This window comes from Calliphora vicina, chromosome 2 (assembly GCF_958450345.1).
Source record: "Calliphora vicina chromosome 2, idCalVici1.1, whole genome shotgun sequence".
NCBI lineage: Eukaryota > Metazoa > Arthropoda > Insecta > Diptera > Calliphoridae > Calliphora > Calliphora vicina.
Genome location: NC_088781.1, coordinates 51,910,597 through 51,936,006, shown reverse-complemented (window position 1 = coordinate 51,936,006; position 25,410 = coordinate 51,910,597). Strand labels below are relative to the sequence as shown.

The window sequence follows — 25,410 nt, the reverse complement described above, 5'->3', positions numbered from 1 at the left end:
TGTGAATCGTAAGTTAACCATATTATGGTTACCACAATCATGTAAATGGTTACTGTGACTATAATATAGTTAAAAAACTTGTAACACTATATAAATGGTTACAGTAACCATGCCCAATTATATTTTTTTCTGCGTGTACTCACATCGTATATGAACTATATGATGAGCCTGTGTCAAAATGACGCTGTGTTCCTTGACCAGTAAAATCTTAGTATCCTGATGATGCACAGTGGTTTAGAAAAGCTTTTTTTTGGATAGAATTCGGTATCTCGGGAACTATTAGAGATATTGTAACTAAAATTCACATGATTGGAGCTCAGGTGTTTTCGAGTTGATTTACGTTTGTTAAAGCTTCCTAGCGCAACCCCTAAAATTTGGTCACCTCGGGTCTCAATTTTTTTAAAAAAAAATTGACAAAATTCCATTTATGATCCGAATGAGCTAAAATTTTAAATATAAATAGTCCTTGAGAAGATCTACCAAAACTTCCTTTACATGTGTGGTTATATTTATTAGTTGAATAGATATTCAGGTTTATTGATTAATTTGTATACCCATTATCCCTATAAAGTATATATATTCTGGATCCTTATAGATAGCGGATTCGATTAAGCCATGTCCGTCTGTCTGTCTGTCTGTTGAAATCAATTTTCTGAAGACCCCAGATATCTTCGGGATCCAAATCTTCAATACAGACATGCTTTCGAGAAGTTTGAAAAATAACTTTTAAAATATTTTTTAACCCGAATTTTTTTTTCATCAAAAAAATTTTTTTGTCATACATTTTTTTCCAAAAAAAAAAAAAATTAAAAAAATTGTTTTTAAAAAAATTTGAAAAAAAAACTTTTTTTAAAAAAAATTAAAAAACAATTTCAAAAAAAAAAATTTGAAAAACAATTAAAAAAAAAAAATTAAATTTTGTTTACCTAAAAATATTTAAAAAAATTTATTTTAAAGTAGAATTCGGCACAACCGAATATAGCTCTCTTACTTGTTTTTTTTAATTTTGCTCGATCTTTGTATGGTTTTTTTAGATATGGCGGGCCTACAGAGGGTCGAAATTTATTTTTAAAATATCATTTTTAGCGATAAAATTCTAAATAAAATAAAAATAACTTCCTTACAGTTATCTTGTCCCTATCAAAAGTTATACGCATGCAAAGTTGGAACATGTGAAAAGGGCCGTATTTTTTAAGTTTTTTCCCAAAAAAACCCGTATATTTTTTCCTTTGTAGAAAAGGATTTTATTCGGGTCTATATATAATTTTTATATGATTCGGAAAGAGAATTTAATTCGAAATCGTGTAAAGTAAATTTTGGCTCACTTAAGGGCTCACAACACCCCCTATAAAAATTAGATTTGAGTAAAAAATTCTAAAAAGGCAAAGCAACGATTATCGAAAAAGCTTTATACTTGTATAGCCCCATAGGCTTCTTAGTTCCAAATGTTGTTATGATATATTTAACCTTTAAAATTTAGATTAATTAAAATATTATATTTTTCTTCATGGAAAATCTCCATATAATAATTTTTTAAGTTTTAAAGGTAAATAACATCCCAAAAATTTATGAAATTATTTAATTTTACTAAAATATAAAACTTCAAGTCCTAAGGTTTTCAACAATATCAAATACTTATATAAAAGCCTTTACTATCTTCTCAGAAGTTCCACAAACCTTTCCCCCTTTGAGCAATTTTTACATTTTTTCATACCAATGTCCTCCCGAATTGGACTTTATCGGTCATAAATGTTTAATTTATATAGATATCAACACAAATTTTGTTCCAAATAAGTTTTATATATACAGAATTCATGTCGCCAAATTTTATTATGATCGGTCCATAATTAGTCATAGCTCCCACATAATTACTGAGATTTTAAAAGAAAAATATTTTTGCTCATTCACTTAGTGTAGGATACTGGATGGTCGTACTTGACCGACCATACTTTCCTACTTGTTTTTAATTGGAAATTTAGTACATTGAAACTAAAACCAATTAAAATTAAAGTTTGTTCCCAAAATAAATTTTAATAATAATATGATTACTTTTGATCATAATGTGATTTCATTGGATTATAATATGAAATCAGTTAATCATAAATATGATTACTTTGGATCATACTTTGATTATTTCAGAACAAATTATGATCATTTATGACAATTATATTACGAATTTGATCATAATATGATATGCTATGGTACTAATAATGATCATAATATATTTGGACTACAATCATAAATCTTATCATAATAAGTTCCTCTTAGATTATGTTTACCAAAACCATGCTTTTTCTCGGTGTGTACGAAGCTAGCTAGTAACAATAACAATTTCTGACAAGAAAGTAGCGATAATTTAAGATTACTTGAAAATCATATAATTGCAGTAACTTTGTATAGAAATCGCTTTTCAGGAAGGCCTTAAGAAACAAGAAAGTATAGTAATTCTAGTTTGTTTTGTTTCCATAATTACATTTGTAAATCAGATGTTTTGCCAGTTAATCTTTCGTAATATCGATTTTTTGTTTGTTTTCTGTTAAAGAACATGGAAAATGTAAATCAAAACTACTTAAAAAGTTTAAATGTCATTAACAAATTCTAACACAGGAGGACAAAAAGAGAAAGGAAATTTAAATTTGTTTGTTTAATGAAAACTGAGTCAACGACTTTTTTTCTAGACCAATAAAACGGATAGAAGAGACCAAACATTTTTAGGAAACACAACTTTTGTTTATGTTTTATTTTTATCTATTGTTTTTTCTATCAATTCTGCTCGATTTTCTGGCTAAATGGTCTATAAAATATTTAACTTGAAAACAAATTTTACAAGTTCAATAGACAAATCAATACATATTTGCTGAAAATACACACAAATACTAAAATTACATTAGACTAAACGAATAAGATAGAACAGAACATTAAACTAAATGAAACCTTAAAAGTTGGACATTTCACGTCCAGAATGGCTGAAAATGGAAAGTAAATTTAAACTAAAAACAGAACAACAAAACAACATAACTACATGATAAAAATATTGCCTAACAAGTGAAAATGAAATTTCTGCTTATAAATATAATTTGTCTCTGTTTTTGCTGCCTGTTTCTTATGGTTGCAACTAATTAAATAAATACACTGTTTGTTCAGGTCTTTAAAGGTATAAAGGTTGGTCTACATGCAAATTTGTACTCAAAGTCATTTTTGAAATCGTGCCGCTGGGTAGTGAATTAGTCAAGAAAAATAAAATATATTGCAAAAAAAAAGAATATTTTTTAGATAATTAACAATAAAACCATTTTTAATCATTTTAAACGAACGAATTTTTATTTATTTTTATTAGTAGTTAATTAAAACAAAAACAAAAAAACTTTAATCAATATGGTTGTTAATTTTAAGATTTTTAAAAAGGCCTCGCCTAATAACATGGTCACCCTGTACATGAACAGGCGTGAATTTGTGGATTCTGTGACACAAGTGGAACCTGTTGGTAGGTTTTTTGGTGAAAAGTTTTTTTTTTTTATAAAAAAGTGCTAAAGAAATTAAAATATTTTTAAAATTCGAAATCAATATTTACTGAATTGAATTCATAAAAAAGAATAACTGAAAAAGTTCTTTGAGAAAGCTGTTATATTTTTGAACTTGACCTTTAAAAATTCCCTACAGTTGGTCCAGCTGCATTTTTTTTGTTTAACCTAAAGTTATAATGACAGTTTTATTATTTAATTTAACTCCTTCTGATTCAAAGTATTTCAAATTATTAATATAATTTTTTAAAAGACATAAGAGTAAAATATGAAAGTAGGTGTTATAATAGAAATTAATCTATGTTTTTGCCTTATAGGAGGCTACACTGCCCCTTCGATATTACTGAAATATTCACAGAAACATTTTTTCAATATTTTTGCAAATTTGCAAGTGGGCGTGGCACCTGATATACAAAATACTTAGTTATAATCAAAGAACTGGCGACCTATGTTAGGTGATAGGCTACACCGTTCGATTTATTATCTTTAAATGTACCCAGCATAATTCTGATTAACTGGATGGAAAAACATGATCAAATATCTGGCGCGATATAACAGTGAGAGCCTCAAAACTATGCATGATTTATTTTGTTATCATTGTACGTAGTTTGGATAAAAATGGGCGTATAAGTAGGCGGGGTACCTCCCCTATAAACAAGGTAGTTATATTCGAATGTCTGGAGAATTATATTAGTGCATAACTTAAAAATGCGGTATTTTTCTAATTGGTAGCTTTCATTTTGTACAGTATAAATTTACTCAAAGTTTATGCCATTAGCTTTGATCTTTTTCCATCTTTCTGGCAACATATGGATTCCGAGTCAAACGAACTGATAATTTTGTTTGGCCAAGAGCGGATCAATCCAATTTCGGATACTCTGTTCTGAAATGAAGCGTATCCCAAAGATTGCGTTCTGCAAGGTCTGGACTATAAGGCGTATGTGTAGGGTTCCTACGCGGGAAAAATTTTCCGGTAATTCCCGGGAATATTTTTTGTTAATTTTCGGAAAATGTGTCGGGAATTTTCTGGAATTTCTTCATAAGTTTTCTTCTAAAAGTTACAATATTCAGGTTTAAAGTTTATGCTCTTAAACGAATTACTTAGGTGCCTAACATTACATCTTTTAGGGATATTCAATGATCATTATTCATATTTAGAGAAAATAATAGTGGTTCAAATTTGTTTATCTACAAATTTCTCTAACTACGCATGTTTTGTAGATTTAATATGGTCGAAATTCTTGAGTTTTTTAATTAAACAATGAATTTATTGATTTCATACTGATTAAAACTACACTCTAAAAATTTCATGTAACTTTATTCCATTTATAGTAGGTAACTTTTCACCTACTATATTTAGAGTAAAAATACATGTTATGTCTAAACTCAAATATTTACACACATTGTATGTAAAATAATAGATACAAAAACTGTAAATTTACCTACATATATGTGTAAAAAATGTTTAGCAACATACCAATTTAAATTTTTTGTATGTAAACAACATTGATAATATGTAAAGTTACAGTTAAACTGCTTAAAGCTACATATAATACATGTATATATAATGTCAATATTCCCACCCCTTTCTATTCAAAAGACATAAAATTAATAAACTTATTTTTGAAGGATATTTTATTTAAAAGGAACTGTTTTATTAAGATTTAACACTGAATAAATATAAAAAATTAAAAGAATATAGACAGAATATAGACAGAATACATATAACACAAGTTTTTGGATTACGGAAAACATCAGTCAGACCAGATATTTGAAAAATATTGAACTCTTTTACGATGGTACATTCGGATACATTCTGCTTGATCTTACCACTATCGTTCCAAATCTCTTCAATTATTAATGCCATCATCTTGAAACAAATTCAAACCATAATTTCCTTTGGACACGGTACTTTTATACTTTTTGTTGCGATAACTGTAATTTTCGATTTGCATTAGTCCAATTTAAATTCACAACTTCAGCATAAATATTGCAGTAATTACTTGTTCTTTGTTATGGTATTTACTTCCGATATATAGACACTATCAGCAATATTTAAATAAATTTCTTAACAATTGAAAATTTTTCTTTGAAGCAATTCTTTGACAATAAACGCTTTCAAACTTTTTATTATTTCAGGAAAATTTTTTTGACAATTCATATTTGTATATTACTCGTTTTGTGTTTAAGATACATATAAATTTTACGCACAATATATGTAATTTCAAAGTAAATATGTTTATTTATTAAAAACATGTTTATCAACATTCAATATACTTAATTTTGAATGTATTTTTGCAGGCAAAAGTATGTAATTAATTTCCATAAACATATTATGTCTAAATTTACGCATTTTCTGTAATTTTACATGAAAAATTACTTACTTTACAGGAGCAATTTTACATGCATTTTTTAGAGTGTACGACTGTGACAATACCGATCAAATGCCACTATTAAATCAGAAACCCTTATAAAGGCTGGACCATCAACCAAAAATTCCAGGGAATGAAATGATTTTTTAATTTAAAAAGTCCGGGAAATTAGGAAGCCTACGGATGACGCAAAACTTCCCAAGTACTACTTTCTAAATAGTTTTTAATAGGTATTCCAACATTTTACCGAAGATAGTCATAATGGAGGATTACGGATTCGGTCCGGCGTTCTGGGCATTTTTCTGAAAATGTTCGCTTCAAAAGAATCAGTTGCTTTGGGTACAGATTCCTTATGATGGTCTGGCCATATTTCAGTTGTTCATAAAAGATAGGTCTCGGCAAATACACAGCATTACCTTAGCGACATGGATATTCAGCTTTGGTGTCCATTCGGCTGGTTGGGCGGGCTTCAGATACGATCTTTAACGCTTCGAGTTATCGTAATGGATCCATTTCTCATCGCAAGTAATGATTCGGTGCAAAAATGATTTTCTTTTATAGCGTTCAAACAGCAATTCAGAAATATAAAAACGTGTTTCAATGTCGCTCAGCTTCAATTGATAAACTACCCAATTTCCCTACTTTTGGATAAATGCTACTGCATTATGAATTTGATGCTTGAATAGCAACCCAATAATTTTACAAGCTCTTGTTCAGTTTCACAACAATCTGCATGGACCAATTTTTGGTCGGTTACAAAGTGCGAGAAATGGTTTGTGCGGTTCAGAAGTGGTGATTTTGACACAACAGACAAATATCGCCCATGCCAGCCAAAAAGATTTGAAGACCAGGAATTGCAAAATCATACTTGAGAGCTACTTGATCAGCAATTTCAAATCGTTTGCAAGCAGCAAGATTTATTCAAAAGCAGGGAAACTGGGTACCATACGAATTAAAGCTGAGAGAACTTGAAATACGATTTTGCATGTTTGAACTGCTGCTTCAACGCTATGAAAGAAAATCATTTTTACACTCCATCATTGGCGATGAAAAATTAATCTATTGTGATAACCTCAAGCTCGGCCAACCAGCCGAATCGACACCAAAATAAAATATCCATGGTGCTAAGGTAAGGTACCGTGAAATAACTCAAAATGAAATGACTTCCTACGAAAAAGTGAAATAACATCATTATGAAACAATTCCCAATGCATAGAGAGTTATTTCATAATTTTTTGTTGGGAGTTATTTCATTATGAAATAACTCCCAATGAAATTTTTGTTGAAACAACTCCCAATGAAAATTTTGTTGGGTGTTATTTCATTTTATTTTGGGAATTAGGAGTTATTTCACTGTATTGGGAGTTATTTCATTTTTGTTGGGTTCAACTTTGGGTTGTTCTCCTTTGAAGTGTATTAAAAGCCGGCTTCGCATACTATAAACTGTTTGCATTGCCGGCTTTTGGCCGGCTTCGCTCAGAAAAAAGATTCTTTTTGCATTGACGGCCTTTGTCAGGTCACAACGATTTCTTAATTTGGTGGGAAATTAAAATCGGCTTTCTGAAATATTATAAAACCATTTTGCAATGAAATAAATCTTTTCTGAGCGAAGCCAGATTTTGATACACCCCAGAAGAGAAGACCTTAGCGCCCGGCCGAAGGCCGGCAAAGTAAACTTTTCTGAGCGAAGGCAATTTTTGATACACCCCAAAAGAGAAATCCTTAGCGCCCGGCCAAAGGCCGCCAATGCGAAGCCAGTTTTTGATACATCCCAGAGGTCAGCAGTGCAAAAAATGTTTGGTAATTGGGAGTTAGATTAAATAAATAAATTGTTTCGAATTGGAAATTATAAAATCTCCGATTGTTGGGAGTAATTTCATTCATAAAGTTTGGGAATTATTTCATTTTTCATGGGAGTTATTTCATTGGGAGTTAATTCATTTGGGAGTTATTTCACGGTACCCTATGTTAATGCTCTGTATTTGGTGGGACCAAAATGGTACACAGAGAAAACAGATTCGTTATAGCAACCGAATTTGTTTCCAATCGAATGATTCGGTTGCACTCATATCCATCAACAGAAAGTCAGTTGATATAGAAGAATTTCGGTTGAAGCAACCAAACTTTTTTTAACTTGTCTAAAGTTTTGTAACCACAACTGTAAAATTCGGTCACTAAGGTGGAATCATTCGATTAGCAACAAATTCGGTTGCTATCACGATTCTGTTTTCTCTGTGTATTATTTATTTGTTTGAAGCGAGTATTGGTCTAAAAAGACGCCCAGAATATGCGGACAGACATGAAACTGTAATATCTCATCTTAATAATGCTCGACCTCATTATGCAACACCTGTTAAGAAGTAATTGGAATGAAGTTGTTGGGAAGTTTTGCCTCACCTGCTTGATAATCCGACTAATATTTGTTTCGATCGATGCAGAACGATCTCTCTGTAATACGCATTATTGGCATACGAATCATATTGGCATGATTCGGCCGGAAAGATGGAAAAGGGGCATAGCTAATAATGGCCAATACTTATTTTTTAATTAAACTTATTTTTTTTTGGTCGACTTTTTTTTGGATATTTTCGTGTTACGGGTCTGGAATTTTGTATAAAAAGGTTATCATATTATTTTTCTAAGATCAAAACATTTCGTTTATTTCGTAAAAGCAAAAATTGGTTCATTTAAGGGAACATTACCTACCTGACCCCTAATCAAACTTGGGCAATTTTAAGCACAATTTCTGGTTTATATAAAAATTTATAAAACGCCCTTGTTTTTACAAAAAATATATGATATTTCCATGGTCTGTTTAGAACACCAATAGCAAATAAGATATCACACGTCAAATAACAGGAAATTTATGAAAAAAATAAATTTTTGGAGCATATTTTACCCGTTTTAGTAGTTTCGGTATTTCAATAAAGATAATGGCAAAAATGCAAAGCATTGTCTAGTAAGTTCCATTCGAATTTCAATTATTTCAACTACATCAAGTTTTCATGCTAACTGTTATTATAAAAATGATTTTTTTTCAATATGCTTTTATCTACCCTTCAGGAGTCTTGGAAACTGAAGGTTTTAACTTTTGTTGGTAATGTTGCGTTTTTACCTTTTAAAAATGGATTCCCTTAATTGCAAAATAAAAGTGATCAGTAGTTTAAAATTTCTAACAACTCTTTATGTATTTAAATTTATACAAAAGTCCCTATCTTTTAAAAGACACAATTTGTAATTTACAAGAATACACGGGTAATATCGTTGATATTAACTCTAACAGCGCCAACGATATACTTACTCACACACAACTGTTACTATTTATATACACAGCGGCATCTTCTAGAAGTCTCATGAATAACACTATGCGACAAAAAATAATACCTGGAAAGTGATACAATTCTTCTGGAAGGTGAAAATTTCTAAGTAAAATGCCTAGAAAAAATATATTTTAAAAAATTTTGTTTTAGTACAATCTTTAATAACTTTGTCAATTTCCAATGGATTTTTAAAAGCAATATTGCGTTTTATGCATAAATAAACTTATTTTTTAAATCAATGCATAAATAGTACGGTTCCTTTATAAAATACTATGTAAAATCTTCTTCAAAGTTGGAAAATGGTGAAAAAATATAAACAAAAATATGTTTACTGAAGAAATGCTCACAAATTTTGTCAAAATACTTAAATAATATATATACCATTGGAAAGGCCGCAGTTTCTTCTTTTTAAATCCGTTTAAAAATTTAAAATCGATTGAGAATCAGCTTAGTTAATGGCTTATAGGTGCTTGAAGGTATGAAAAACCGGTTTTTTACCCGTAACTCAAGATTTTGGAGGTGTTTTGCAAATTTCAAAAACATATTCTTATTGTACTCGATAAAGCCTATCAGAAAAATAGTATAACTTTCCAGGTATTTCTACTTTAGTCCTTTTTGTCTCATAGTGTAATCTAACGGAAATACTACAGTGAAAGGTTCTATTTCCACAATGATTACCCAAAGCTTTTAAAGCAGCTTCAAAGTTAATGTTGTCATACTTAAAAACAATGTTAATAACAGCATGTTATCAACATTGCTGATAAGAAGAAGTTTCTATTGATGGAAATGTTTATAAACATGATAAATGTTACAAGCAGCCGTTACAGACTGTTAAATTCAAATTTATAATGAAATTGAGAATTCTTTGTATCTGTCAAGAATATTCGACATGGATTAAATAATATTTATTGTATTTTAGTTACAGATACTCTGCGGAACAACCTGCGGAAAATGTTTGTCAATTATTTTATAGGATCTAGTTCCATGACAAAACTAAACATATACCTTTAGTTTAATTCAGTGACCTGTCACAGAGTGCGTAAATTTATCCCCTCGTGTGACATCATCATGTTAAGTTTACAGGTCTACTTCATGTAAAGTGTTTGAACTATTTAGTCAAGTTGCAAGTTTTGTAATTCCCTTTCCCATATAGAATTTTGAAGAATAAGATGGGTTCAAAAGCGGTTATTAATTCGATTTCATTTTTGTAATCAAGAGTGGAAGTATGAAAATCGTTTGGAGTTTTGGACCACTTTCAGTCTACATATTGGTTCCATTAGTAGACATTTTTATTTTTTTTATGATCAATTAAGTAAACTATAATTTGAGATTAATTTATAATTTTTTTTTAAATTTTAGATGGTATTGTGGTGCTGGACGATGAGTACATTCGTCAAAATCGCAAAATCTTCGTGCAACTCATTTGCAATTTCCGCTATGGTCGCGAAGATGACGAAATGATTGGTCTGCGTTTCCAAAAGGAACTGATTTTGGTTTCGCAACCTGTCTATCCGGAACAAAAAATCGATATACAGTTGACGAAAATGCAAGAGCGTCTACTAAAAAAACTGGGCTCCAATGCCTATCCCTTTATCTTGGAAATGCCACCTAGCTCTCCTGCTTCAGTGGTGTTGCAGCAAAAAGCCAATGATAGCACCCAACCTTGTGGTGTCCAATATTTCGTTAAGGTATTTGCTGGTGAGAATGATTGCGATCGTTCTCATCGCCGTAGCACTGTTAATTTGGGCATTCGCAAGGTACAATATGCGCCCACTAAAACTGGTATACAACCCTGTACTGTGGTGCGCAAGGACTTCCTCCTATCGCCGGGAGAATTGGAACTGGAAGTCACTTTAGATAGGCAGTTGTATTATCATGGGGAGAAGATTTCCATTAATATTTGTGTGCGTAACAACTCGAATAAGGTGGTGAAAAAGATTAAGGCCATGGTGCAACAGGGCATTGATGTGGTGCTCTTCCAAAATGGTCAATTTCGTAATACTATTGCTTTTGCTGAGAGCAGCGAGGGCTGTCCTTTGAATCCGGGTTCTAGTTTGCAGAAGATAATGTATTTGGTACCCAATTTGGCGGCAAATTGTGATCGTGCTGGCATAGCTGTTGAGGGTGATGTTAAGCATAAGAACACTTCTTTGGCCTCGACTACATTGTGAGTAAAATTGCTAGCTTGATTGTATAATTGACTATATAACTATTTTTTACTAATTGTTCTAAAGGATTGCTAGTCAAGAAGCTCGTGATGCTTTTGGCATTATTGTCTCGTATGCCGTTAAAGTTAAGTTGTTCTTGGGAGCATTGGGTGGCGAATTATGTGCTGAATTGCCATTTATTTTAATGCATCCAAAGGTGAGCAATCTTCTTAAATCTACTTAATTTGAGTATATTTTTGCATAGCTTAAGTTTAAAACTTTACCTAGTTTATTTACTCTTATTGCCATTACCTTACATTTTATAATAAACAATTTTATTCTGTATCATTTCCTCGAACACAGCCTAGCCTCAAGGCTCAACCGGAAGCGGAAACTGAAGAAGCTTAAATTATCTATTGCTGCAGCTGCAACTACTACTACTCTTAAATACTCTGCATCTACTATATTTGCTGAAACTGTTGTACTCTATAAAGAGTTACATAAGTATAGTTAAAATATATTTTTCAATGATTTGCATGTTCTTTATTTATTTAAATATACAATATAGTTATATTGAAAATATTATAAACAAAATAGCAAACTGTGCATGGGAATCTGTATCAATTGCTTTATTTCTTCTTTAAGTACTTTATGTGATTGTCTGTATGTTGTTCTATATTAAAATACTATTTAAAAATACAAAATAATAATAAAATTGCATTGATGAAGCAACTGTTGAAAATCTATTGTTTCAATAGAAAATACAATTTTTAAGAAATTTTCATTTATCGCGCATCTGAGAAGGTCTTTAAATATAGATGTATCTACAGAGAACCACTAAACTTTCAAAATCGATTCGCTAGCATCAATAAGAAGCTATATATTCTCAATATCGAACATATTTTTCTCATTCGCATGATAACGAATTTCAAGGTCAAGTGTTTGTAATACCATCCATCTTTAAAAGCGATGCTGTGTCATAATCGGAGCTTAGCTGACCTTAGAGTCATTGTAAGGTACTCTCAAACTTCAGGAATGTAGACTTATATGTCAGTATCCGAAGTAGCTATCTCTTCTAGAGACAACCGGAATTCTTGAACAATTTTCGATGTGATTTGCACCCTCTCTAGGGATAATAGCCGCTTTGCTATTAGTAAATATATGGATATACTTAATCGATATTCCTTAATACTGAATTCGTTCAGCTGCTACTTTTATAGCCAGTATTCTATTATTTTGATTTGTCAGTGAATATCTGGAAGACAATTACCGAAAGATGGAGACCATTTTCATAATTGAATCTACCACCATTTTTCCTAATCCTAATCCAACCATTTGTTCTATGCTTCTTGGCCGCAGTCGTTCTCTAGACATTTCATTGCGTGATGTCTGTCCAAATCACCTCTAGATATTTTATCAGTAAGTTTCAATTCTGGAACACCACAGCTAGCGACTTGCAGGTGTTTATTAATCAATCGTTAACAAAACTGCTAAAGTTAGTTTGGCCGTATATTATCTCAAATACAGACCTGTGGGAAAGAGCAGATTGTCAATCCAGATCATTACATGGTAAATGGAGTTAGATTAGCCATGTTCTCAGACGCACCAGCGACAACATAGCCAGAAGAAGAAGCAGACCTGCTAACACCTGGAGGAGACAAACTGAAACTGAAACGAACTCAATGGGAAAGTCATGGGCCGAAGTGAAGCTCATCACAGGATATATCACAATGGAAAGACTTTTTTGTGGGCCTTTGTTCCACCTTAGATTAGTTTAGTTTAGAAGGAGTGTGCACCATATGCACTTCCAATCGGAGACCATGAGGTCCATTGTGATTTACATCAATAGTTCCAAAACCGCATAGGGAAAGAGAAAGAAATAAAGAAAGATTTTGTTATGGATTTGGAATCGCTGTAGAACGTCCTTGAAATAGCCAACCTATTCCCATTATAAAACCTAGTGTGTTAGTCAGTTTACAGCCAGCAACACAAACTAGTTAATCCAGAAATCAGTTCACTAACCATTTAAATATATGACCCTGTATCCTAGGGCAGTGGCACAAGCTATACTCTACTGTCTCTAGCTCCTCTACATCCCCACGCACCCTACAGAAATCCTGTGTGCCGTTATCACAATTATGTTTGAAGGCTCCAATTGAGCAATGATCGGTTATCACTCCTACTAGAATCCTGAGATTTTATCTGTCCGACACTATCAGTGTTTTGATGTATAGATAAACATTTGAAAATTACGATAGGTATTTTCTTTTTGCATTTGCAAAGTTTGGTAATAATTGACAGCTCAAAAACAATGGTATGCTAACTTTTCGGGTATGCAAAAGTATGCGTACATAAAAATTAAAGGTAATTTGTAACTATTTTTGTTATTGTATGATACTACAATACTGCAGTTTTTGTTTCAAACTCATCATCAGTGTTGCCAGGAGCTGGCGACAAAAGAAGCTATATTGGCTTCAAAAAAAGGCCAGAAAAAGCTAAACCGCTTTAGAAAAAAAGCCAAAAATAGCTAAAATATTATAAATTAAGAATTTTGGTTTATATTTATTTTTAAATAAAAAACAAGTAAGAAAGTATGGTCCGTCAAGCCCGACCATATAATACCCTACACCAAGTAAATGAGTAAAAATATTTTTCTTTTAAAATATCAATAATTTATATTTTTGAGTGATTTTCGGAAGTAGGCCTTATATGGGAGCTATGACCAATTATGGACCGATCACCATGAAATTAGGTCGTGTGATTTATGTCTATATTAAAGTTAACTATGTTGAATTTTGTGTGTATACCAACATTTTTAAGCGATTTATGCACGTTAAAGTGATTTTCGGAAGCGGGTCTATATGGGAGCTATGACTAATTATGGACCGATCGTAACAAAATTTGGTGACATGAATTTTGTATATATAAAACTTATTTGGAATGAAATTTGTGTAGATACATAGATAAATTAAATGTTTATGACCGATAAAGTCCAATTTCGAGGGGACATTTGTATGGGGGCTAGGTGAAATAATGGACCGATTTCAGCCAGTTTCAATAGGCTTGGTCCTTGGGCCGAAAAAGTAATATGTACCAAATTTGATCGAAATATCTTCAAAATTGCGACCTGTACTCTGCGCACAAGGTTTACATGGACAGCCAGCCAGCCAGCCAACCAGACGGACGGACGGACGGACATCGTTTAATCGACTCAGAAAGTGATTCTAAGTCGATCGGTATACTTTAAGGTGGGTGTTAGACTGATATTTTTGGGCGTTACAAACATCTGCACAAACGCATAATACCCTCCCCACTATGGTGGTGTAGGGTATAATTAGAAAATGTGTTCATAAAATTCATCTGCTTTACTTAAAGGAAGTACTAAAAAGTTAAATACTAGATTAACGATATCAGAAAATGGACATTGTTGGTTCTATATTTGTCCATTTGTAGTTTAATATATTCTGCCCCTGAGCCTTAAGCTTCGTAATTTTATTAGCACTTTAATTTTTCACTATCAATATGACATAATATATTTTTTTTTGGTTTTACTACTTTATTATCAACGGGAAAAAAATTGATTTTGCGTAGAGTTTTCATATGGTAATCTTTGTCGCAATTGCTCAATTAGTTTAATTTGTCGTATTATTTTTGTCATAATCTTCACTAATTAAAACGTTCTTTATTTTATCTCTCATTCATCAAACTAGTATGAAAAATGTGTCAAAAACATTAAACAATTTTCAATTGGCGACGATAATGGATCAAATTCCTTGAATTATAAATCAGAAAACAGCAAATGATTTATTTACTTTTTGTACTTTGTGCAATACTGGATTTAAAAAAAGATGGTACGCCAAATTATAATCAGTGTATTAATTACTTAAAAGTTTGTCTTTTTAGAATTGCTGGTTTGACGAAATTAAAACAAAATGGGTTTTAACTCAAAGCATAGATCCACAAGACGTTTAACGGCTATTGATAGCCATCGAGTATCACAAGCCTTCAAGAGTTTGTGGGGCTCTTGTCCATTATATAATGATGAATATAATGTGTAATAACAATTTTGTCTTGAAAGAGAATTTGCTAGACATTTAAGCTTTCAGATATAAAATACTCTATTTCATTTTGAACCACTTGATATTGGCAATTGTTATTTGTTCTTTTAATACTGCACAATTCTTGAGTATGTTGAAAAGCTAAATGAAAATCAGTAATGAATTAAAATGAAAATGGTTCACAAATATAAATTTAGCCTTTTTATTTACTCTTTAGTCTCGAAATTTTTAGCCTTTTTTAATTTCAAAAAAGGCTATTTTGAAATTAAGAAAAGGCTAGAAAAAAGCCACGAAGCTAAAACCAAAATTTCGAGGCTAAAGAGTAAATAAAAAGGCTAAATTTAGCCTCAAAAAGGCTAAACTGGCAACACTGCTCATCATAAAAGTGATTTTTGAAATGGCAAACAGAAAATTAATTAATGTAGCTGAACGTAAAATTATTATACATTTACGGAAACAAGAGAAAACTTTGCGCGAAATCGATCAAGTAGTTGAACGTACTCAATCCTCCATCCAGAGAGTGATAAACAATTTTAAAAAGACTGGAATTTTTGTCTCAAAGCCTCATTCTGGTCGTCAACCAAAATTATCTGAAGGAAAACCTCAGATTTACTGCATCGTAACTGGCTGAAAACTTAAATTCACAATTTAATAAACATGTGTCTAAAGACACTGTGCTCAGAATTTTGAAAAAGGCCAACTATAGAAGCCATGTAGCACGGAAAAAGCCTCCAGTTTTGATAGTTAATAGACAGAAACGAATTGCTTTCACTATAGAACACATAACAATGCCTACAGAGTTCTGGAAAAATGTTCTGTTCACGGATGAATGCAAGTACTGCATCTTTGGCATAAAAGACCGTCAGTTTGTTTGAAGAAATCCTTGTACAGTGCTTAGTCCCAAAAATTTAAAACCAACAGTTAAGCATGGTGGTGGTGCAGTGATGATACGGGGGTACATGACAAGCGAAGGCGTGGGAAATTTAGAATTTATTCCATCGACAATGGATCATAAGGTCTATTTAGACATTCTAATGAAAAATCTTACCTAAAGTGTGAGCAAATTGGGCATTGAAGATGATTATATATTCCTGCAAGACAACGACCCAAATCATACTGCACAAGACTTTGGTTGTTGTTTAATAAAACAAAAACAATTGAAAACTCCTCCGCAGTCACCAGGCCTAAATCCCATAGAACATTTATGGGATTTGCTGGAGTGAAAAACATTAAACCATGTAATAACATTAAAGGAAATGCTTCAAACAGTATTAACTGAGGAATGGAAAAATATTAGTTCGAAATACACCGAAAAACTGGCTTTATCAATGACAAAACGCCTTCATAATGTTCTTGGTCGTCGGGGTTATCCAAATAATTATTAAAATACAGTTTAATTTATAAAAATCAGTAATATTTTTTTATGTACGCAAACTTTTGCCTATTTATGAATTGAATTCTTATAAGTTTTGTTGATTCTAAAATATAAATTTTACAATGCAGTTGTGTTCTTAAATATTTAAGAGTTTTATATAAAAAATTTCAAATGAGTAGTGTTTATTTGTATATCCAAAATTAGAGTATACTTTTAATTTTCGGCAAACTTATGCGGCCGAGTGTAGTCACTGCAGACCTATCATTGACGTGTGCCATTATCAACCCTGTGGCTTTCGACATCGCGAAAATCTCTGCCTGGAAAACGATGCACTCGTTAGAGACTCTATATTAGAGCTTGATATCCTTGTCGACCAGATAAAGGCCGGCCCCTGCACCAAAGTTCATCTTGGATCCGTTACACACCCATCGAACAGTTGATCGGATCCAACCCAATTATACCTACTGGGGAACTCTAATGGGGGTGATGCACCGAAGTTAAAGGTCGCGACCCTATAGTTAGAAATTCCAAATGGAATGATGTCCTGACCGATAAGACCGATAAGATCTTTGTTTAGTGAGCTGATTTATCTTAATTATGTTGAGAGATCTTCAATATGCTGGTTTGAGGAAAACTTCTTTCCTTATTTTGCAACACAAAGTTTTTATACTGCAGCAGAATTTTATAACACATCCACGTTAGCCCATGAACTTTTTGGGACTGGCAAATTTGTTGGAGTGTTAGGATGCAGGATGAAAATTAGTCCTTAGACTTAGGTTTTGCAGTTAGGATTCGGATAAGGATTTTTCAACTCGTTCAAAAAATATATTTATATTGAAGAATATTTTATATTGTTCAATAATTTTATTTATTGTAGGTTTAACAATTTCCGCGTTTATTATATTTTATTTTATTTTAGAAAAAAAAAAAATACAAAATTTTCTTTTTACTTTTCGAAAATCGTTCTTCAATCTTTTAAATTCTATTCTTCATTAAATTGTTTTTAAGTCAATCAAATCAATTCCTCCCTTATTTTTTGTTTTATTTTTCACAAAGTATATTCAAGTTTAAGTAAATATTAGACACGACCTCACATGGTTTATCAACAAGTTGTGAAAATATTTCAGGGTGCGAATTTTCTGTGCTAACTTCTTTAGTTTTTGTGATGATAGAATGTCAATAGTAGTGAACAATACGTGACAATAATTTGAAGTATAAAAAATATATTAAACCTCAAAACTCCCCCTGGGGCACATACGCCAGATACAAGGAATCCCTGTGATATAAGGCAAAATGTTTATAAAATATGGAAAAAATCGGTCACAATTTGTTTAACTTTTTTATGTGAAATAAACAATAAATACCTAGTTTATTATACTTTGTTTTGTGAATTAAGGTATAAAACAGTAATATATGATTATATTTTTTAATTTTTTGTCTTATTTTACAAATGACAAATCTGCCCCATCCCTATGGCGTATTTATTATACTATTTATATGGAATAAATAGGTGAAACTCGTTAAATTTCTGCATTGTTTTCTAGAAATATGTAGCTTTATTTATATTAATAAATATTACATTAAAAAAAAATTTTGGAAATTAACCCTGTATCTCCTTTGGTTCAAAATGACCAAAAAACTGTATTATCGCCAAAATTAGAGAAAAATGCAAATTTTCCAGTTTTTGAAAAAATTTTGCTACTAAATAAATACTTTTGCACTTGAATGCAAAAGAATCAAAATATGTACATAATTATCGTTGTAATGGGATATAAATGACAAAATTTGGTTCAAAAATGTTAAAGTTATTACTAATTCGCCAGACCATTAACGTGTTTCAGTCCACTTGAACAAAAAATTTAGGAAAAAAATTAAGATATTTCGAGAAAAATTAAAATAAAAGCTCATTTTTACTTAAGATATGTCCATATTTACTTGTATATGAGTTTTTGTCTTCGTAGGATATCGTTAACCCATTCGCTGGTATGGCCAAAAAAAATAATTTTTTTAACGGCTGTTTCAAAACTCCATTTTCAAATTTTTAAAAATTTTGTTAAACAAATTTCAGATTTTCGATCATCACCAGTGTTGCCAGTTTAGCCTTTTTGATGCTAAATTTAGCCTTTTTATTTACTCTTTAGCCTCGAAATTTTGGTTTTAGCTTCGTGGCTTTTTTCTAGCCTTTTCTTAATTTCAAAATAGCCTTTTTTGAAATTAAAAAAGGCTAAAAATTTCGAGACTAAAAAGTAAATAAAAAGGCAAAATTTATATTTGTGAACCATTTTCATTTTAATTCATTACTGATTTTCATTTAGCTTTTCAACATACTCAAGAATTGTGCAGTATTAAAAGAACAAATAACAATTGCCAATATCAAGTGGTTCAAAATGAAATAGAGTATTTTATATCTGAAAGCTTAAATGTCTAGCAAATTCTCTTTCAAGACAAAATTGTTATTACACATTATATTCATCATTATATAATGGACAAGAGCCCCACAAACTCTTGAAGGCTTGTGATACTCGATGGCGATCAATAGCCGTTAAACGTCTTGTGGATCTATGCTTCGAGTTAAAACCAATTTTGTTTTAATTTCGTCAAACCAGCAATTCTGAAAAGCCAAACTTTTAAGAAATTAATACACTGATTATAATTTGGCGTACAATCTTTTTTTAAAACCAGTACAAAAACCAGTACCACAAAGTACAAAAAGTAAATAAATCATTTGCTGTTTTCTGATTTAAAATTCAAGGAATTTGATCCATTATCGTCGCCAATTGAAAATTGTTTAATGTTTTTGACACATTTTTCATACTTGTTTGATCAATGAGAGATAAAATAAAGAACGTTTTAATTAGTGAAGATTATGACAAAAATAATACGACAAATTAAACTAATTGAGCAATTGCGACAAAGATTACCATATGAAAACTCTACGCAAAATCAATTTTTTTCCCGTTGATAATAAAGTAGTAAAACCAAAAAAAATATATTATGTCATATTGATAGTGAAAAATTAAAGTGCTAATAAAATTACGAAGCTTAAGGCTCAGGGGCAGAATATATTAAACTACAAATGGACAAATATAGAACCAACAATGTCCATTTTCTGACATGGTTAATCTAGTATTTAACTTTTTAGTACTTCCTTTAAGTAAAGCAGATGAATTTTATGAACATATTTTCTAATTTTTTATTTAAAAATAAATATAAACCAAAATTCTTAATTTATATTTTAGCTTTTTTTGGCTTTTTTTCTAAAGCGGTTTAGCTTTTTCTGGCCTTTTTTTGAAGCCAATATAGCTTCTTTTTTCGCCAGCACTGATCATCACATTGGGGTTTATTGAGATCAAAATAGGGAATAAAAATATGAAAAAATTATGTCAATACCTCTTACAGTTTTTCCGTACCTGCGATTTAAATTTTGCGTTTTTCAAGAAAAACTAATTTTTTGTCCATATTTATGCGAATGAGTCCAATTTCCTTACTGTTATAAATTGTAAGTAAAACCTATTTATAATATTATAGTCCTTGTAATTTTAAATATGTTCTGAAAGTTTTACTAAAATCGGAAAACGATAACCTTTGAATCGTGAAAGTCAAAGGTAAAATTTTTCAATATTTGGAATTTCTAATGAAAAGATAGCGAAATGTTATATATTTTTGGGCCGATTTTAATGAAACTTGAGGAAAATATATATTGGGGTCTAGCATTTACAACAACAGTGCAAAAATGGATTTTAACCTTTAAGAGGACTTGGGGTCAAAATGGTTGTGTTTTTCGTGATTTTAAAAGTTGAGGGTAATTTGGACCCCAAGTGCTGCTAAGGGTTAATTTCCATTTTTGTGCTGTTATTTTAAAGTCTGGACCTCATGTTATATTTTCCTCAAGTTTCATTAAAATCGGCGCAAAAATATATATCATTTCGCTATCATTTCATTAGAAATTCCAAATATTGAAAAATTTTACTTTTGACCTTCACGATTTAAAGGTTAACGTTTTCCGATTTTAGTAAAACTTTCAGACCATATTTAAAATTACCAGAATTATAATACTATGAATAAGTTTTACTTAAAATTTATAACAGTAAGAAAATATGGACAAAAAATTAGTTTTTCTTGAAAATCACAAAATTTAAATCGCAGGTACGGAAAAACTGTAAGTGGTATTGACATAATTTTTTCATATTTTTATTCCCTATTTTGATCTCAATAAATCCCAATGTGATGATCAAAAAATTCTGAAATTTGTTTAACAAAATTTTTAAAAATTTGAAAATGGAGTTTTGAAACAGCCGTTAAAAAAAATAATTTTTTTGGCCATACCTGCGAATAGGTTAACGGTATCCTACGAAGACAGAAACTCATACACAAGTAAATACGGATATATTTTAAATAAAAATTAGCTTTTATTTTAATTTTTCTCGAAATATGTTAATTTTTTTTCCTAAATTTTTTGTTCAAGTGGCCTGAAACACGTTAATGGTCTGGCGAATTTGTAATAACTTTAACCTTTTTTAACCAAATTTTGTCATTTATATCTCATTACAACGATAATTACGTACACATTTCGATTCTTTTGCATTCAAGTGCAAAAGTATTTATTTAGTAGCAAAGTTTTTAAAATATCTGAAAAATTTGCATTTTTTCCGAATTTTGGCGATAATACAGTTTTTGGGTCATTTTGACCCAAAGGAGATGCAGGGTTAACTTCCAAAAAATTTGTTTTAATGTAATATTCATTAATATAAATAAATCTATACATTTCTAGAAAACAATGCAGAAATTTAACGAGTTTTACCTATTTATTCCATATAAATAGTATAATTTTGCATATATCTGAACTTTGACCTCGATGCGCGTCCAGAAATCGTTGCCCGATTTGGCTCAAATTTTCAGCACTTAACATTTAGGCCTAGTGTCAAAATATTCCACCCGTCACTCTTCAAAATTTTAACAAAAAATTTTTTCCATACAACTGATTGTCACTCTACTACTCACTTTAAGCTAATCAGTTGCATTCCCTGTACCGATGGTCTGGTTAGATTTGAGCAGCTCATAGTAAGACCCTATTTGACGATTCATCTGGTTGGCCGTGCAAAAATTATTTTCTTTTATAGCGTTCAGGTACAATTTCGGACTTGCAAAATCTTTTTCCAAAGTCTCTCGGATTCAATTCGTATGGTATCCAATTTCTTCATGGAGTAATGACAACAATTCTTAGTCTCCATACTTTTTTGGCTGGACTGGGCGATCTTTGTCGTTTGTGTCAAAATCACCACTTCTGATTTTCCTCGGAAAATAATATTTGTAAATTAACAATATTTTTTATTATTTTCTTAAAGATATTATTAAAAATATTACTCAAACATAAAAATTTCCAATTTTTAATAGAGGCTCTTCATAGGCTCTTATAAAATTAAACCCACTTCATATCGAAATTTCGGATTTAGGCTATTTGTTCTAAAATCCCAAAGCAAGGAATTTTTATATGTCATGTAAGTATAGTCTATTTGAATGAATTTTTGAGGTTGGATTTCTCTGAAAAAAATTTGCTGAAGATAAGGTTTTACTAACAAAATCCCACGTTCTTTTACGTTTAATATTATTATGGCAATAATAAATCATCTGCACCCCTTTAATATCTCACTTGCATTTTCAATGAATTTCTCTATCTCTTAACAAATAAATTTATTATTTGCAGCGTATGTAACAAGTGCTTTATTTTCTGTTCTTAACATTTATTTAAACGCATAGTTTAAAATTCTTTTCAACAAAATAATCGAAAAAAAAAACTATTAGGTCAATTGAATTTCACTTCAGAAATAAATAATCTTTAAAAGCAGAAACAAATATGTTCACATACGAAGTGCCAATAATTCTAATGTCTCTTTTCACAAGCAATTCCCTAACATTTATGCTTCAACCCTAAAAGGGGGGAAGGGGGTAAACAGGAAAAAAGGTTTTAAATTCAATTGTTTGGAGACATTTGGCAAATGTAACTTTTGAGCCGGAAATTCCATTGAAACGGAAACACCAATATAAACAGCACTTTTTGTGTAAAAATTACTGAGTTTTAGAGAAGAATTTTGGGAAAAGTAAAAGAAATCACCAGTAAAATACAGTGTCATAGTCCTAGACACATAGAAATTGCTATACTACATTTTTTTTATAGATTTTTAAGAAAAAAAGGAAATACGTAGAAAAAATTGTAAAACAATATTTAAATGTAGCTAAATGTAAAGCAAGGACTGAGACCAGCTTTTGATTTTGAAATATTTAAAATGCCAACATATAAACGTTTTTGCAAACCTTAGTTTCCATTAAAATTAAATTTTTATATTTTGTTTCAAATTTAGAGATTCTCTTGGTAAACTGATCTCAATCCTTTTAAGGACATGTGTACAAATGTGCTAGTAAGAGTTTGTCAAACATGAATGCACATAGATTTCCACTTTATTTTACAAAACACCAACATATTTTGCCATAAAATCTTTTCTCTCCTGCTTTTCTTTTGCTCACTTTACAAGTAGATTCTTTATTCAGATGTGTTAGAGTGTGAAATATATAAATGCATATAAAGAGACATTTTTTTACTTTCAAACACTATCAATTTTTAGTTTTATTTCAGTTTACATTTTATTTTATCATCCGACATTTACTAACAAACCAATTTTTATGCCACTCTTACATACATACAAACATGAACGTAGACAGATTCTCATATAAAAACAAAAAATCTTTAAACAAACTCAGTTGGCCAAAGATCTAAATTCTGTATAAATTTCGACTACAAGATCAGCAGCATTATCTTGAATGTGATCGTCTATCAATTTGTAGCTGAACTTTTCATTGTTATTGTGTGAGTGACAAACTAAGTGACTTTGTCTGTATTTTAGTCGTCCACGATATTTGTTCTGGCTTTGTTGCATATGTCGTCGAGGAAAATATATTTTCATGCAAATGGGGATATCTTGGAGTTTTGGCCAACTGGGAACGTAAACATACACATACTTGCCAATACAGATACACACAGTAACAACCATACGGTATTGTATTGCTGGTGTGTGATGATGTGTTAACTAGTAAAATGCCAACAAATGGTGTGGAAAGTCCACACACATAGACACACTCACTCACTCAATCACACATGCAAACTAGGGAGGCCCCTTTATAAGACTTTTTCGACATTCGGCCCTCCCAAGCTCTAAAAATAGTCTCTTTCATCAGGTTCAGAAAATTTTAGCAAAATCATATAGCGCACAGTGGAGCAGAATCAAACTTTTTTGGAAATAAATCTGGCATTTCTAAACGGCTGGTACGATCAGGATAAAATTTGTCATGAGCCAAGGAGTATTCGAGTTTAAGTTATTAAAATGGGTCCTACAAATGCTACTGGTCGAAGGTACCCTGGATAGGGTACCTTCGACATGTAAAATTTTTAAACACGTGCCATTTTTTTATTTCCCATCTGATTTAAAAGATTTTTATATTTTTGCAAAGCGCTCAGTTAGGTCTTGAAAAATGCGTGTGCTATTTATCTTTATAATTTACGAGTTATACGCATTTCAAAATTGAAAATTTAAATTTTTGCCATACCTTGGACCGCGTTTTTAAAAATATATGGCGTACTTTTGAACCGAATGGACTCAATTTTTTTGTGTTAGTTAGAAAAATAAATTATCTATAACATACAAAAAATTTCAGAGCACTATCAATTATCAATCCAAAAATAAACAATTTTCAATTAAAAAGTTCGAAAAATAGTAGATTGTTGCTGTTTTTTTTGGCGAAAGAAACCCTTAATATGTTCTTTATTTATCTCCTAGTCCCGAAGAAAATGTGGACCCTCTGGGTAAAATTGAAAAAAATACCATTTTTGGGATTTTTGCTCAAATTTTTAGGAATTTCGGAATTTCCTCGCCATCTAAATATCAAATTTTAGTTCTAATTCAAACTCAACCGTTCTAAGTGTTAACGAAATATTATCTTTTAAATTCACTCCATAACATCAATTGATGTCGAAAGAACATTTTCTATGATAAAAATGTTTTCAGATCCAATAGACAACGATTTTTATTTGAAAATTTAAGTCAACATTTAGTAATTGCAATAATAACCTTAATTGAAGAAGTGACTTTATATTTATATAAAATATCATCAAAAATACCTCTCGAGGACTTTTCATAACTTAAGTTCCTATTGTTTTTATGTTGTATTTATTTTTTGTTATACTTTTTAGTTCTTGTTAGTTTTGTTTATTTTATGTTGTAGAAATGAATTGTATTGATTTTTTTTTAAAAAATTATACTATTTGGTTAAAAATTATGTAAAAGTTTGTTTTTTAAGAGCATATTTTTTAAATTTTAAGAGCATATTTTAAAGCTTTTACTGCATATTTAAAGCGCTTAAAACTTTTTTTTAGAGCATATTTCCGGTTTCCCTGTATATTACATATTTATTGAGTTTCTAAAACAAAAATTTGTATCAAAATTTTAATAGGATTGCAAATATTAGAAACAATTTTATTTCTTTTGTTTGAAAGCATGTTTTTCGAGACCGAGTCGAGTGCTTTCCAGAACTTCCATAGCGTCGCCTCTGGAGCGTTTGTGGGGCT

The 25,410-nt window shown here is 30.8% G+C and overlaps 1 protein-coding gene across 1 annotated transcript; it reads left to right on the top strand.

Annotated features, from left to right (window-relative positions):
- Positions 1-3,252: 3,252 nt before the first annotated feature.
- Arr1 (arrestin 1) lies at positions 3,253-11,994 on the top strand. Its single transcript, XM_065500658.1, has 4 exons — positions 3,253-3,484; positions 10,573-11,380; positions 11,448-11,577; positions 11,724-11,994. The coding sequence occupies exons 1-4, from the start codon at positions 3,376-3,378 to the stop codon at positions 11,766-11,768; spliced, it is 1,092 nt and encodes a 363-aa protein (XP_065356730.1). The 5' UTR covers positions 3,253-3,375; the 3' UTR covers positions 11,769-11,994.
- The last annotated feature ends 13,416 nt before the right edge of the window (positions 11,995-25,410 follow it).

What these genes read in the sequence shown, in the direction of transcription:
- Arr1 (XM_065500658.1), top strand. Translation starts at nt 3,376, where the DNA reads ATGGTTGTTAATTTTAAGATTTTTAAAAAGGCCTCGCCTAATAACATG. An exon ending in GACACAAGTGGAACCTGTTG is followed by an intron (nt 3,485 to 10,572) that starts GTAGGTTTTTTG and finishes TTTAAATTTTAG; the next exon opens with ATGGTATTGTGGTGCTGGAC. An exon ending in TTATTTTAATGCATCCAAAG is followed by an intron (nt 11,578 to 11,723) that starts GTGAGCAATCTT and finishes CCTCGAACACAG; the next exon opens with CCTAGCCTCAAGGCTCAACC.